At 42.0% G+C, this 13313-nt stretch overlaps 1 protein-coding gene across 1 annotated transcript in view; it reads right to left on the minus strand.

The window, feature by feature from the left end:
• Window positions 1-13313, minus strand: part of CACNA1I (calcium channel, voltage-dependent, T type, alpha 1I subunit) — a 441973-nt gene that overhangs the window by 229766 nt on the left and 198894 nt on the right. Inside the window, exons 2-3 of the mRNA XM_015419166.1 lie at window positions 2601-2712; window positions 1121-1254 (exon numbers count right to left, since the gene is read on the minus strand). Coding sequence (XP_015274652.1) covers window positions 1121-1254; window positions 2601-2712 — 246 coding nt within the window. The remainder of the gene's footprint in view (window positions 1-1120; window positions 1255-2600; window positions 2713-13313) is intronic.

Below are 13313 nucleotides of genomic sequence, written 5' to 3' on the forward strand. Positions count from 1 at the left end.
AGAGAGAGAGAGAGAGAGAGAGAGAGAGAGAGAGAGAGAGAGAGAGCGCAACTGAGAATGGCAAGCAAACCGCATTTGTGCTTATCAGAACAAATATGAGGTTTGTTGTGACACCTGACTGTACCCATAGACAAACTGCTTCCTCCCCCAGTCTTTTCAGAGGGGTTGTGCCATCCAGTATTTGAGGGAGGACAAATGTGGACGGGGGAGGGAAAACTTGCCATCCTCTCATAGACAGTGATGAACACAGAGCTGGAGACGGGTTTCACTTCATAGCATTTCAGAGTGCAGCCCTTTGTCTGTGTTACACAAAACTCAATTGGAGCCATCATGACCTGAGCCTGTCTTCAACTGCATAGTCCTGTTGGTCATTTTTGAGTGTGAGAAAGAGCCAGAATCCAGGGACTGGCTTATGTGAGACAAAATATAGCACTTTTGACTTGACTTACACTCTTTATTGTAACTACCCTAACAGCAGGCACAAATTACTCCCATTGTACAAACTGAGAACTAAGGCTGAGAGCGAGTCACATATTCACCAGTTCCCAATTAGCGCTTTCACTAGCCCTATTTGGGCATTTATTTGGGGGTCTTCAGGGTCATTGGAGCCTCTCCTCCAGACCTGCAAGTGTATCTTTTACAGAGAGTTTACACGCCTATGCCCCTATGCGCACATCCTTTCCTTTTATTTACCAAGGTACTGGGATTAAATATACTAAGGGCAATTCATGTGTTGGGGTAAATGAATAGGCTTCAAACAAATGGTACTTTTGAAGCATGGAGGTGAGAGGCAGGCAGGACCAACAATCATTTTCTTGTTCACACATATAGTTGAACAGGGTTAATGTTTTTCAGTGTTTTCTTTGCAACCTGTTGACTTCCAAACAAGAAGGGACTACACAGAGAATAATATAACCTGAGTTAATTTTTGCTGTTACTCTACTGCTCCAGAATCAATGACAAGCAAACATGCTATATTTACCTAAGAGAACAAAAGAAGATATATACGGGAACCAAAGTGTTCTTGTACTTTTATCTCACCCTGTATGGTACCCATATTTGTGACTTTGATTCAAATGGCTTGCTTATTAGAGTATGCAAAAGAAGCCGGGTAACCTACCCAGCCATGACAATGAAGAAATCCAGGCGGTTCCAGGTGTCTCCAAGGTAGCATTTCTTGCCAAAGATACCCAAGGCCACCATCTTCAGCACCATCTCCATAGCAAAGAAGATGAAAATGAAGTCATCAAATACCTGAAAGACACAGAGGAAAAACTGAGGTGGATTTTAATCTTCACTCACTGCCATTTGGTCTTATGCTTTTGAACTTCTTGGGCAAGAATTAATTTCACCATTCAGGATTTTAAAAATGCACATATCTCCTAGAACTTGCTGGCCTGACATATGTCTGCATGCATTCATCTTTTTTACCAGCACTAGACTTAAAAGGGATGAGAGAATTTCGCAAGCTTGCTTGTTTGATGTAAATATCCCCATTTTGATTTTGTTTCTCCTTCGTAAGAAACAAGTACAAGCGTTTCTGTTTCCTGTGTCCTTGCTGCTGGATTTCCCCCTTAAATATGTACACATTTTTCTACACTGTATGTCAATTTCACATAAATAGTGCAAAAATGGCCTATGACAGGGGTGGCCAAACTGCGGCTCAGGAGCCACATGTGGCTCTTTCAAACATATTGTGCGGCTCCCAGCAGGGCGGCTGGGGAAGTGAAGGGGGGGTATGCCTCCCCAATTGGTCTTCCCTTCCCCAGCCAGTGTTCCCCTCCCTGGGTAAGCTTGAGGTGTGTGTGTGGGGGGGGAGCAGAGAAAGAAAGCAACTTTAAATGCATTCTCAAACCCCCCTGCCAGCCAGCTTAGAGAAGGCATTTGTCTCTTTAAATCCGTTCTCCAAGCCAAGCCAGCCGGCGAGGCAGAGTGGCCTTGGAGGATACATTTAAAGTCAACATTGCTTTCTTTCCACCTATCCCTCCCTCCCCCCATCTATTTCCTTCCTTCCTCCCTCCCTCCCCTCTCTCTCTTAGACAAGTAAATATCATTAGCAAACAAATATCATTGGACAAATAAATATCATTATCAATACCGGTTTTTACCCCCTTTGTTTTTATTGTTGGCAGTTTCATTTAATGTTAATAAAAAGCAAATTTGCATGTTTTAATTAAAAATATGTGTGTAAAATTTGTTCATGTCTTGCCACTCTCAGACATCTGACATTTATTCTATGCGACTCTTATGTTAAGCGAGTTTGGCCACCCCTGGCCTATGAGAACAACAACAAAGATTAGAATGATTGAAACCAATGACCACAACAACACAGAGAATAAAAAAATAAATGGACAGCTATATCAGCTTATCCCTATAGTTTGGCACAGAAGCGTACAAAAACAGATATGCAGACACAGATGTTCTATCTAGTATGTTTGGCAGAATTTTTTTAAAGGAATGCTAGTTGTGGCTGTGGTTGTCTTCTAACCTTCCTTTTTGCTAATACACATAATCATGCTGTTATGGAAAATGTCAGCCAAACCAAGAATGCCAGCCAAACCCCGACCATCTATGACCACAACTAGAAGGGAGCTACTTACCTGCAAAATTTTACATCTGTTGGAAAGGCAGTCCATATCGTCACAGGGCTGGTACATCCCAAGGGTCACACAGTTCAACAGGATCACCATCATGCTGACACACTCAAACCAAGTGGAAGGAAAAAGTAAAGTCAAGGAAAAAAATCCACTACAGGCAGGGCAACCACACCTAAGATCTGGCAGAATAAAAACAAAGATTAAAAAAAAAACCCACGTACATATACCCCAGCCTCAGTCTATGCAGCAGCTAAGCCATCAGACCACAGACACTAAGTTTGCACAGGCAGAGATATAAACTTATTCCTGGACATTAGTACTTCAAAGTGCACATGGGGGAATCACATGATCTTTTCTGAATGCTTCTTTGAATGAAAAAAGTAGGATATAAATAATGGCTGAATGCCTCCTGAATATAAAAAGATGCTCCATGCACAGAGAAAACGAGATACCAGGGGAAAGAATCCCAGATTAGAGTTTACCCTGATATGTTAGTTTTGTAGGTGAAGAAATACTTTTCACAAGGAAAAGAATTCTATTCATCCCGAGGGGGGGGGGGGAGAGGGTGAAGTGGCAGCAGTCCAGGAATACTTCTACCATCACATAAAACTGATGTGAAATAATTTGGCCTTCATTTACCAGCTTGGAATAATCAAAGTCAAGGCTGTCATGAGACACATTGTAAATATTGCAAATCAGCAGGCAATATTAAACATGAAAATGCACAAACATCCATTTTACCTATTTGATAACATCATTTCAAATCAGATTTCCCATGACAATCTGCATATACTAGCTGCAGAGGACACCACTACAATAAGGAGCAGGATTCAACACAGTGAACCCAGGATTCTGAGGGTCATTACTTGATTCTAAAATGAAGGGGGAGAGGCCTTGATTTGCAAATTATCTGTATGCACCAAAGGCCCATGTCTGGGCTTGAGCCACTGGTTCATGACAACTGGATAAGTAAGCAATAAAATGTCTCTCCTACAGTGGGTGCCATTGATGACTCTGTTGCCCTCAAATTATTTTCTCTCTCTCTCTGTTGCCTTCTTTGCTCAGGAAATTAAGGATTCTAATTTCTTCTCAGAGCTACACTGGAAGAGATCAGTGGCCCAACTAAACTGTTATTTTGTTCCCAACAGTGACCAATGCTGGATATAACTCCCATGATGAGCTTAATTACACTACACTTTAACAAGGGGAAAATTTGTTTCCTTACCCCAGCTGGTGATCAGTACATATCCTAAAGCATGACTACTGATCGCCTATGTAATTATTCTCTTCGCTAATGCATGGTGTCCCTGCAGTTTCCTATCTGTAGATATGGTAAATCTTTCACTTCAGAGGTAAAGGCATACTCAGGCAGTTCCATTTATAATAACAAATGAGAGATACTTCATCTTCATTTGCTGTTACAATTTACCAAAACAAATCGTTCCCTTGTATTTATTTTTAATTTGTTGCCTTTTAAATTTCACCAAATGGCACTTCACTGTGTATTAGAAAGCACAAAACAATGCAAGAGGGCTCAAGTGATTTTGATTTTGTATAATTCTGTTCCCTTTTTTTTCCCTTCCCAAATTTAACAAGCCTAAATGTAGAGTTATGAACAGGCTTGGAGGAAAATCTCCTGCTCCTTTAATACAGGCTTAATGTGTGGAAATGGGCAGCTGAAATTTTTCAAGGCATGGACATAAATACCATTATCTGGTTAATAACATCCCATCAAGCCACTGTTAAAGGAACAGGACATCCCCCCCCCCCAGGCTGTTGGCAACCTTACCTAAATCCAGATTTACGTTGATGCTAAGGGTTTTGTAAATCACTACTGCAATGGCAAGCAAACCTAAATTGGATGAAAAAGGATTTAACACCTTTGCAGCTTAATTATACATTTAAATTTAGTTTAAATAAAATAAAACCCCTGTTACTGCTCCTTGTAAAAAACCTACTGAAACCCCTGACTACTACTATCAGCACCTATACCCATACAAGGACCTGTTTTAACACTGAATGTGCAATGTTAAGAAGGAGATTTATGGTACCTGGGGTTTGTTGGACAATGAGAATGGCAAAATTAACACATTTGTGCAAAAAGAGGAAACAAATACAACTGAAACTTAATTGCTGAATATAGAATCATAGAGCTGGAAGGGATCCCCAGGGTCATCTAGTCCAACCCCCTGCACAATGCAGGAAATATACAAATACCTCCCCCCACACACACCCAGTGACCCACTGCTCTATGCCCCCCCAAAAAAACAACCTCTCCAGGATCCCTGGCCAAATTGGCCTGGAGAAGATTGTTTCCTGACCCCAAAGTGGTGATCATCTGTCAAGTCCTGGACACAATTACTCCCACAAACACTCTTGATAGCAGCAAGATTTGTTTATTAGGGGACAGAGAGGTTCCAAGCATGGACAGCTTCTGTGTCAGAACTGGGTTCCAGGTGCCAGTCCCCCCAATATAGTAAAAGCAGGAAGCCCCACGTATGCAAAATGACCAATCACTTCTCTCATTCAGCCCACCACACGTCTGTCTGTGCCCCTACAACCGCCCCTAGCACCTGTAGGCTAACAGTTACATTATCTAGAAGCTCTGCAAACTACAAAGCCACACCAAATGGAGAGATCATATGCATCCCAAGATGTTTACAGCACACTTGGGAAGCCCCTGCATGAGAACTGTTACAAGGTAGCACTAACTAAGCAAAACGGACAGCCCTACATAGTCCCCCCCCCCCCAAGTTCCCAGCAGAGAAGATAAACAGGAATGGAAAGGAACAAGGTTACAGAAGAACTGTAGAAATACATGTGAATCATCATTTCCCCGGGTGTGTAAGAAAGGGCCACAAAATATTTACTTACTTCCAAGCAGATATGTTTTCACCCTTACACACACACCCAAAAACCCAGCCAGCTGCTTTCTGTCCCAAGTAGCAGCACCCGAGATGAAAGCACACTGCCTAGCTTGAAGGGGGGGGGAAGAAAGTTAACCCCCCCCGCTGAGCCACCAGGCTACTTTCTGTCCAAAGCAGCAGCACCCAGGACAAAAACATGGCGGCTGGTTTGGAGGGAGGAGAGTAAAACCCTTCTTTCCAGCACTAGGGAGGAAAGCTGGCTAGCTGTCGTGAAAGGGGGTGGGTAGTGTGTGTGTCTTCTCCTCTCTTATCCTGAGCACTACCACACAGCTGAAGGCTTTATGGCTTTTTAAATGTGAGGGGTGTGGGGGGATTTCACACTGTTGACAAATTATAATGGAAGGAGAAAAGGGGGGAGTCTGAAAAAGGAAATCTACTTGCAATCCTCCTTAGATTTACATGCAAAAATACTCTTATTTCACCCAGTTTTCCTTATTGATGGGCTTTGTACTGATGGCTTTGTATTGATGGGCTATGTGAGTCTTTACTGCGGTGCTTTAATATTTTGTGCATGTTTATTTTATGCAATATATTTTGAGCACTGGTAATACATTGTAATGCATATTTTGGTAACTTTTCAAAAATCATTTCTGTTTCTATCAAAATCTGACCAGAATCTCTCTCTTACTGTATGCATCACATATGCAATGAGCTCTAACCAGCCCTTCAGGACCAACTGTCATTGTTAAAAGAAACAGTGCAGGCTGAAAATGTCTGGGCTCATGAGAGAAGGGCTCATCTAAAGCTAATAAGAAGCCAGGAGAAGCATTTCCCCCCCCTTTTGCATAAGTGAGTTAGATACCTGCAAAAGGAAGACAGACACAGTCAGATGAGGGTTTTGTAGCTCACTCATGTATACTTATTTTGTGTCTGTACAAGAACATGTTTTTAAACAATATGTTAATTGTTAAAGGCATCCCATTAAACAAAGCTTCTGTCTGAAATGCTGAAGAGCTATTTTCAGAGTTATGCATAACTTCACTCCCTGACTTTTGATAACTGGGTCTCCGTTATGGGCCAGCCAGCTGCCTCCTCCTCTAAGGATGAGGAAATGGAAGAATCAGTACCAGTGGAATGCCTGCCTGAGCAGCTGGGTCTAGAAGCAGATCCAATGGAAAGATGCATCAGGAAGCAAGAGTCACTCATTTTGGCAGGAGACAAAAGAAATGGGACAGAGATCAGAGTGTCAGTCACCACCAGCTTCTCCTGAGCCAGTAGAGCACAGAAGATGGAGAGAGCACTTGATAGCCTGAGAGAGACAAAGAAGTGCCCATTTAATTGCACAACAGCGATCAGCACTTATTCTGGAGCAGAGTCATTACAGAAGAGTAGCAACACCTGGACTTTGGGGGATGAGTCAGCTAATGAGGCAGATAAAAGAAATACGAATACGGCTCAACGTGGAAGCAACCTTGCTAGCCACTCCTCTATGAGCTGACCCACTCTGTGAACAGATTATTACTTTGCCTTGCTGCCTTGCACCCTGTCATGCTAACCTGTGCTTGCTTTTCCAGCTAGAAACCCCGTCTCCTGCCTTGGCTTCCAAGCTTTGCACCCTGAACTCTTGCACCTGGATTCCTGACAACTGTTCACCTCTATCATTTCTTTCTCTGTAAAGCACCTTTAAGAAGCCCTTTAGTCCCATTAAAAATTTGCCCCAAAATTTCATTTAGTTCTTAAAAGAGCCATATTTATTTCTGTTCTGAGCCACATTTGGCTCAAGTCATAGGCTGTGGACCCCTATGTAAAGGATGGAAATTCCACTGATTACAATGGGTTTTAATCCTTGATTCAGCTGGGAGCGTGCATGCACAGAAGCAAGCTTCTAGGGTGATGAGGAACCACACTGACTGAATCTAAGAATCTGCTCCCCCTTTCCATTCCTCCCCAATAAATGAACAGTGTAGTGTTTTTATCATTAGTCTGATGGAGGCCCTGTGTATGCATCCCCACCTACTGGATAGGACTCTTCAGCCCAGAAAAATACATGCACATCAGCCACTCTTGTGAATGTGGATTGTTGGATTTACACCCCAGAACCCTTGCTTGAGTGATGCCCTCCTTTACTACCACCCATATGAGAGTCGGAATATGCAAAGACTATTGTGCATAGATAAAGAAAATTACATGAACATCCTGCAGGGGGCAGCAGAGGGGACAACTAGTTAGTGGGGGGGCATGAACCAGAAAAAAGGAGGTTCATGGAGATTCGGAGATTTTACCATGAACTTCCACAAACTTCTCCTTTTTTAATTATATTTTTATTTTATAAAGGTTTTAAATAGTTACAGAAGTATCAAACTTATAATCAAATAGCTCACACATTACAGATAAGTATTTCTGTATAATACATAAACATAATATTATAACTACTTAAGTACACTGTTTTGAAACAAGTATAATACAATGTCAGAACATCATATAACTAACAAACTCAAAAGGAAGTATATCTAAACAGCACAACAATACTAACAGTATTAAACTTGTCTAGAATTGTTTAGTTTACTAATTTTAAACTTTGTTCCATAATCTGAATTAACAGGTCTAAGGAGCATAAGTTACTTTAGGTTAGATTTAGCTCAAAAATAAATCAGCTGCCTATAAAGAGGATTGTTTGGGATTACGTTAGCCTCTGCCATATAAGTAATGAGTGGAAACCAAGTCACAGTGAATGTGGATTCTAATTTGTGTGAGGGTGTATCTGAGGTGTGAAATGAGATCTTGCCCATGATGGAGTTATTCCACAAGCGATCTTGCCAAGAGTCTATAGCGGGTGGGGACTTATCAAGCCAGTTAGCAGCTATTGTGGTTTGTGCTACAGCTAGTAGTGTGAATTAGTCGTCTTACATTTGTTTCCATGTGAATCTGACCAGTTATTAAGAAGAAAAAATTCTGGTAGAAGAGGTAGGTCAACTTGTGTAATTAACGGTATGTGATGTTTGATTTGTGATGAGAAGGATTGTATGTAAGGACATGACCACCAGCAGTGGATATAATCTGCTTTCTGGCCACAGTTTTTGATGCAAAGTGGAGCTATGTCATCTTTCATGTGATGCAAAGTAGCTGGAGGTATGTACCATCTCAGAAGGATCTTAATAGTCTGAAAACAGATATTAAAAATCGCTGAAGAAAGGTTTGGAGAGGTCCATATACAGTCTCAGTCCTCTTCTTTTATTCAGTTTTCACAATCTTGGTTCCATAAGTTTTGGTATTTAAGTGGTTTTCTCCACAAACTTCTCCATTGCATGAACTGGTTTGTGTTTCATGAAGTTCAAGGGGCCACAGCCCCACCCAGAAATGAATTCTGAAGGCATTTAAATACCTTTGGATCTCACATCCAGTAGGAGGCATGGCTGTGGCATGACACGAAAGTGGGCTCTGAAGGCTTTTAAATGCCTTCAGAGCTCACTTGAGCCACGGTCTTATCTGGAAGTGAACCCCAAAGGCATTTAAATGCCTTTAAGTGCCTTCAGAGCCCACCTCTGGGCTGGCCCAACTGAGCTCTGAGAGTGAGCTCCAAAGACCTGGAAGTAATGCCTTCAGACCTTACTTGGGTCTGGTCATGGGCCGGTGGTGGGCTCTGATGGCATTTAAATGTCTTCGGAGCTCACTTCTGGTCGGGCTGTCAGACCCAGAAGTAAGCTCTAAAGGTTTTTAAATGCCTTTGGAGCCCACACAAAGCCTCCCATGAACCTCATGAACCTCCATGAAAAACATGGAGGTTTGTGTGGCAGATCATGGGAGACATGTTCTCCCAAACCCCTGGTTCGTGAACCACGAACCAGCCTGGTTTGTGCATGAACCAGGGTTCATTTATCGGTTCGTGCCCATCCCTACTAGTTAGCATAGTGAGATTAGGGACTTTCGACTATTTTCAAATAGTCCCTTTCCTGTCTCCTGATTTGCTCAACTGGGGTTTTTCCTGCTCCTGCTGAGAACAGTTCATTACTGACTCCCTTCTAGTTAGTTAGACAGACTTCTCTTGTTGTCTTTCTTTCAAAGTTTGTTCTGTTCTTAATAAACTGACTTTATTCTTTAAACAGCTTGTGCTCTGCTTCACTGCATATCTGCACTCTGCCAACAATAAGGATGAGCATGATAAGAATTTGTGTGTGTGCGTACATCTTGATTACCTGTTGAAGAAATACTACCCACTGCAAAACAGCAGTTTAAATATATATTTTCATAATACTGCATCACGGCTGTTTTCTTCACTGTCTGCAACAATAAGGATACGGCTGCTATTTACTGCTACAGAAAATCTAAATAACTATATTTGGGACACTGTCAAAGGAGGGCCAAAGCCTGTTCCACTGTTTGTTTGTTGGGAGTTGCTTACATCGAGAGGTATCCCACAGAACAATGAAATATTAAACCATGCAGAGCCATTCTATACCTCCCAGTAGACTCTTGGAAAATCCAGGTTCTCTCTCTGCCCTGCCCATCTTACCGAGGGACGTTTTGCTGGCATGAATATGGAAGTGGAAACGTTTTGCATATGTAGTATACAGTTCTTGGTAGTTGTACATATCTGACATAAGAATCATATATTATTAATACTATAAACTATTAAGTTATAAGAGACTTTAAAATAAGGAGCTCTGCCAACTCTAACTACCCCACCATTTTCAAATCCTATAGGATTTGCAAAATCGAACATACTAGAATTGCTGAGTCCAGCTTGAGAATTGTCTGAATATTTGGGGGTGAAGCTTGAGGAAGGTGGGATTTGGGGAGGGGAGAGACCTCAGCAGGGCTTACTGCCATAGAGTCAAAGTAGCCATTTTCTCCAGGAAAACAGAACTGGTTGTGTGAATAAACAAAACCTCCTTGATTCTGCAAGTCCTACTGAATTTGTTTTTGGCTAGTGGTGTGCCAACTACCAGGGCTGCCAACTACCAGGGCTGCCAACTCCAGGCTAGGAAACTCCTGGCAAATTGCGGGTGGAGCCTTGGAGAGGGGGGGGTTGGGGAGAGACCTCTGCAAGATATGATGCCATAGAGTCCACTCTCCAAAGCAGCCCTTTCGTCCAGGAGAACCGATCTCTGTCATCTGGAGGTTAGTTATAATAGTCTAAAAACATTTTTTTCTTTAAATGCTTATATAATCTTGAAGGGAAAAAGTAAATGAAGAGCACACTCTTCCACATCTAGTAACTACAGTGTACTGCTGAGAAGGGGAGAAGAGCTTGAAGTGTCTTTCATTAACTGGCAATGACAAATCCCATCTTTCCTGTCCATTTTTCCTGCCATAAATTCTGGGATTTATAGTTTTCTTTCCATCTCAATTCAGGAGGCAGAGAAAGCAACAAATCTCATAATTCCCAGCACACACTGATGGCAAGGCAGAAGAGGATTTGCCATTGCCAGTTAGTGAGAAACTCTACAAGGCCTCTCTTATGTCTACTGAGCTCTCCTGACCTCCCATTATTATCCTCCACTTTGCAAAAGTTTAGTCGCTTGGGGTGGGGAATCACAATGGACGCTGAAGATTAACTAGCTGGGTGGGAGACTAAAACCCCTTTCAAACTGAACTCCATTCAAAGAGACATGTCTTGAAATGGTGTTTGTTTGTTTCTTAATTGGGAAGTTTGCAAACTGGGGGAGCTTGAAATGCAATCTGCAAATATCATCAACACAGATTTATCACTTGAGAAGAAACTTCAGAATTACCTTCAAGTGTCACAGGGTGGAATCCAGAGACAATTTAGGGACAAGAACTCCTTTGACAAAATGAGCTAGTCTTAACTAATTTCTTCCTTCAGAGTTGTTTGGGTAGTTTGCTTGAGGAGGGATCCTGAAACCTGCTTTGAATTTTGCTTCAGATGAAAGTTCAGCAACCCTAAGAGAAAGATGGACAACTACGCAGTTTGGGGCATCTGTCAGCAATAACATCAGCAATAATATGGCCTTGCCAGTTTAGCCAAAAGAGAAGAGCAAAACACCCAAGTAATTTTGGCTTTAACTTTTTCACAAGTTGCCAAATGTTTTACTATTATTTAAGCAGAAGGGTAGGCTGCCAGGATCAAGCACAGAATCACTCGTCTCTGACTTGAGTAAGCATTTCCCTTCCATTTTTTAGAAACCATTTCTGACATTTTAAACCAAATTCTGAATTTTTATGTTCCTCTTCCCCTTAAAATTACAATTTGCTTTCTCTTACAAATGAAAGATCATTTGCCTGACAGTTTGAGTCCTTGACAGTGGCAATCAACTTCTTGCTGTGCTGCCAAGGGCTGACTTGGTTGTGTGAAAGCTCTCTGCTCCTTCTGAGCCAAGCCTAAGGCTGGATCAGTGATTCACATACCTTTACAAATGCATTTGAGTGATTCTTACCCTGCACAAAGCCAATGCAAGAGTTGGACCCAACAGCACTGCATAGATACTGTTCCATCAAAGGCTGTAGGTGAACTGAGACCGGAAAGGTTATTCGAATGGATGGAGTTATAGACCCCTTCCCTCTGGGAGCTGGCTGCCGGTACATAAATGTGTGGTGTTCATGGTGACTAAGGGACTGAGGTGGTGAGGGTATGAATCTAAAGGCAGGGCTGTTTCCCATGGTGAGGTGGCTGGCTCAAACTCTTAGGGCTCCTCCTGTATATCAACAGGGGGCTTCTGTTGGTGTCCTAATTGCCTCACTCTTGGTGGCATTTAAGTGCCCAGTTCCTTCATCCTCTGAATCTTCATCAAAGGAGGAGTCTACATGCTGGTTCATGACAAACACCATTATCACCAATTAATCCTTTTTGGATTGGCTAAAAAAATAGGGAAAAACCCTGATACAGGCTAAATTCCCAGCTTGTAGTAGTACAGGTGAATCTTAGCACAAGCTGAGGGGAAACTGTTAAAACCATGGGCTTAAATGGTCAGATAAATTATTCCTGCATGTCCCAAAGGTTCATATGACCAGTAGTCCAGTGACGAAGTCAGGTGAAAAAAATGGAAATTTGTGCCCCCGCCACTAGAAATCAAAAGAGCATATAGAAGGGGTTATACCTGCGGCCTCCACTGTGCCACCTTGCCACTGTCAGCCACAGAGACAATCTCCAGTCACCACGGCAACAGGTTTGAACAGGTTTAAAACGCTGCCTTCTGGTAATCTCCCCCATACCCTTTTCTATTCTCCCTCCTCCCAGTGTACGAGCGTGTAATTAATTTCAACAGCTGACAAAGCTGGTATTCAAAATCCTCATCATTCAGTCAGAAGTTTCATTACTAATTAACTTTCTTCAGTTCCAGTTTTCTAATTAGCAATGAACTTTCCCTTTCTTGGAGCCACCATCCAGGTCTTCTACTCTTCTGCAGCTAATCTCTCTAAGTTCCTCTTCCCCTTGTCTTGCTGTCATAGCAGGTCTCCATTTTAGATCCCAGAACCACAAAGAAAATAGCTAACTTCAGCAACCACACGAGAATGGAAATACAGCAAATGCAGTCGTGCAAACAAATAACCAGAGTAATCTGTCACGCTGTACAAATCACACTCCAGACTTCCGTCTTCTTATACAGTTCTACTTACAATTATAAACAATACACATAACAAATGGTTTTGCCACCATGCCATGAGACACTTGCACTTTCAAGGACTATCAGGTGACTTATTCAACTGGTATAAATGTCATTTATGCACGGTGGCAAAACCATTTGTTATGTGTATTGTTTATAATTGTAAGTAGAACTGTATAAGATGGAAGTCTGGAGTGTGATTTGTACAGCGTGACATAACTTTCAGGACAGAGCTGGACGCCAGGGGTGGGCATTATTTTTTTAAAAAAACACACCAAAGCAGGAAT

Source organism: Gekko japonicus, unplaced genomic scaffold (assembly GCF_001447785.1).
Source record: "Gekko japonicus isolate JY-2015 unplaced genomic scaffold, Gekko_japonicus_V1.1 scaffold37, whole genome shotgun sequence".
NCBI classification, from domain to species: Eukaryota; Metazoa; Chordata; class Lepidosauria; order Squamata; family Gekkonidae; genus Gekko; species Gekko japonicus.